Below are 3,626 nucleotides of genomic sequence, written 5' to 3'. Positions count from 1 at the left end.
GTGTGCGTGCGTGCGCGCGCGCGCGCGCGGATAAATGTATATGTAAGTTGAAATCTTTGTATACGTTTAATATTATTAATATTATATGTATAAGCAAAGTCATCCTGCATTGACTCATTAACTCTTTTTCTTATATTCTGAATTTATTCATACGAACCTTGAACATATTTGTTTTAATTTTAGTTTTTGTTTAGGTATTACATAATGAAGATCTGTGGAAAACAATACAAATGAAAAATTACAAATGGAAAACAAAACATAGCAAAATATTATCCAAATACAATTTGTCAAAATACTATCAATATGGAGATGTATTGTGGAAATTACATGATAAATCTGTTGAAACAATAGGTAAATGTTTGATCTTATAATTGGGACTTATTTTTATATAATAGACAGTAAATCGAGACCTATTAATAAATGTATCTTTTTATTGTATATCTTTATTGGGATTTTAACTCGTGACGTCACACGTCCAACATGGCCACCTCGATAAGAACGTATCAATGTATTGACGTACATCGATTGTATTCTTACAATTAGATTAATACCATCGCAGCAGTGTCCTTATCAAGGCGGTCATATTGGGCCGAGTTAAAATTCCAATTACAGATGTGCAGATAATAATACACACTTCTCAGACGTTCTTATATTTTTACAATCTTAAAAGAGAGAGAGTAAGACTGGAAAAACTGTATAACCAACTAAAGAAAATCACTAAAAATCTAGTGACATTACCAACTTAAAATAAACTTGTTTAAAACATTACTACCAAGTACCTCAATACCTTCTCTTAACGTTTTATACTAAAAATGAACCTTTTAGTATCTTATTTATGCACATAGATTTCCTTACATCTAAGCTTATAAACTATACCCTCTCTAGAGTTCTAATCCTGCAGCTTTACAATTTTTATAAAAAAAATGGGTTTGGTAAACCCCTTTGTCAACATGTTTGTTTGTTAGATTTTGCTAGTGTATTCGATTTTTATAGTATTGTTCTTTACATTTTTGTTTTAATCAAAGAAACACACGCTTTGTCTTCAAATATCAAAAGATGATTAATCAATACATTTAAATCTAATAGTAATTTTTTAATCCATCTGTAACTGAACTACACCCAATAAGCAAAATACTAGCAGAATGTCGACAGACCAGCAGCAGATTTGATCAGAATAAATGTTAGCAGCATGAACTCATCTAATGTCGCATTCTACTTACATTCTGTCGACAGAATCTGTTTACACAATTTGACAGCAGATTGGCAACAGAAATCGAGCAGATTATGCTGACAGTTTTTAACATCAAATTGACGGCAGAAACCGAGTAGAATCTGCGAGACACAATCTGATAGCAGACTGATAACAAAAATTGAGCAGACTTTGTAAGCATTTAAATTATTATTAGTACTGAAATGTTAAAAAATGGCTTTTTATTTTTTTCTAAATTTTATTTTAAAGAAATAATTTTAAATTGTTTTATTAATAAAAATTAATGTATGTATTTTATATTAAAGCATTTAATTCCTCTTTCCAAGAATATTCCAATCTAAAGATATAAAATATAATATTTTCGCCCTTGTTCTCTACACTAGCAACCATTTTTTAATAATATTATGCACATTTATAATACGTAGCTTCTTTGGTGCAAAAACATTATTCAAATCTCATACTAACATACATGAATAATACGCAAATAATTATGATATACCTGAGCTTCAATATTGATTATATAAGGGAGTTTGACAAATTTTAAATGCGAGAAACGGATACCAGCAAACACTACCTAGCGGCAGTATTGTAAGTATTCAGTAACAGCGCAGCTTCTGTTCAATTTCTGCTGACAATCTGACGATAATACTGCATTTGAAAAATCTGTTCGATTTCTGTTGTCAATGTGCAATTAGAATTTATCAGCAAAGATTCTGTCAGATTTCTAGCAACTGTTTGCCGACATCGTCAGATATTACAGAGACTGTGTGAAATCTGTTGCATTTTTGGTATCAGAAATTTATAGTACAGTCTGCGCATAATCTGCCTATTCAGGTTTGGCTGTTGGGGCATATATAGTGCTATAAGTTCTGCCTTAGTTGTAGATAATGCGACACAGTTCTGTTTCTCAGTAACCCAAGATATAGTTACCCAAGATATAGTTAAAAGTTTTTGAAATATCCAGATACCAATTTTCGATCCTTTAAATCTCCCCAATCTGAATCTACATAACATATTAATAGATATTCCTTGTTTTTTCTGACAAAAATTAAGTTCAAATTTGTTGTTCCTTTTAAGCATCTCAGTTAATTCTCTTTTGAGATAGTTCCACATTTCATTTGTAAATTTATTTTGATGTCCGCTAAAAAAATTGATTACAAAAGTTAAGTCTGGACATGAACCTAGCATTAAATACATTAAACATTTTATTATATTTCTTTTACTTTTTTTTATCTCTTTCATCATTTTCAGACGTAGTTAGTTTCAATATTGATTCAATATAGGTGTCAGACATGGTTTACAATTTTCAAAATTTAACCTTTTTAAAATTCTTACACGGAAAGAACGATTTTGTTAAAAGGCCTAAAAATTTTAAATACAGGTCTGAAAATAATTCTTGTTCAATCAAAATAATTTGAAAAGTTAAAAATTATAAGCATTGCTATAATACATTTTGATATTCTAGCAATTATTGTGACTTTCCAAAACAAAATTATTTTGATTATTGAACAAAAATTATTTTCAGATCTGGAACCAGCAAAATTGTTCTTTCCGTGTAAGATATATTTTTTCTGATTTATTTTTAGAATATCTTTTATATCATAAACAATTTTTAATCCAAAAAAAATTTTTGAATTTTCCTTTATCTTTTATATCGAATTTATGAGTTAATTATATTTTGTAAAATTTAATTTAATCTTTTGGAAAAAATCAATCAACATTAAATTGTCGACATATAATAAGTATACCATTTCGGTCTTGTGTATTTTAGAATATAAACAATAACCATTGTTTGATCTTCTAAAACCTAAATCTAATAACAACTTATTAATTTTGCTGTTCCAACACTTAGATGATCATTTTAGTCCTATTGTGTCCGCAGGACGGATAAACGTAGAGAGAACGCCGACAGATTGTAGTTGCGAATAAATAGTTTATTCTCACCCTTATTATACAAGCTTCTTCTTTGACACTCCAGGTTCCACGCACTAACGTACTCGCACTCAGTTAATTGTTATTTAACACTCTGCCTGATCCTCGGTTTATACATAGCTTTGGTTCATAGCCCAGATTTTAATTATTAATTTTGTCAATTATTGAGCCTTTCTTATTTTATTATTAATATTTTAATTGAATAATAATGATATAATAAAAGCAGACGAACAATAGCCCAGAGAAACAAAACCAAAACTAATTAAATGAATAAAACAGTAAAATATCAAACATTTAAATAATATAAATAGTAAATAAAAAATAAAATAATTATTTGTCTTATTATTGTATTAGTATAAATTATATACAGCTGAAAAGAATAAGGTGAACTATTTTAAATTTGTAATAATACAATTTATTGGAATTAAAAAATTAATGTACAGAGTGTCCTGTCACATTATCTCTTAAGAACGTGTTCTTGAGA

The 3,626-nt window shown here is 28.4% G+C and overlaps 1 protein-coding gene across 1 annotated transcript in view; it reads left to right on the top strand.

Annotated features, from left to right (window-relative positions):
• Positions 1-181: 181 nt before the first annotated feature.
• Positions 182-3,626, top strand: part of LOC105456466 (tectonic-3-like) — a 19,966-nt gene continuing 16,521 nt past the window's right edge. Inside the window, exon 1 of the mRNA XM_011700526.1 lies at positions 182-351. Coding sequence (XP_011698828.1) covers positions 231-351 — 121 coding nt within the window. The 5' untranslated portion in view covers positions 182-230. The remainder of the gene's footprint in view (positions 352-3,626) is intronic.

The sequence above is a fragment of the Wasmannia auropunctata genome, unplaced genomic scaffold (assembly GCF_000956235.1).
Source record: "Wasmannia auropunctata unplaced genomic scaffold, wasmannia.A_1.0 LD335668.1, whole genome shotgun sequence".
NCBI classification, from domain to species: Eukaryota; Metazoa; Arthropoda; class Insecta; order Hymenoptera; family Formicidae; genus Wasmannia; species Wasmannia auropunctata.
Note: the sequence above shows the minus strand (reverse complement) of the source record. Positions and strands in the feature narration are given on the sequence as shown.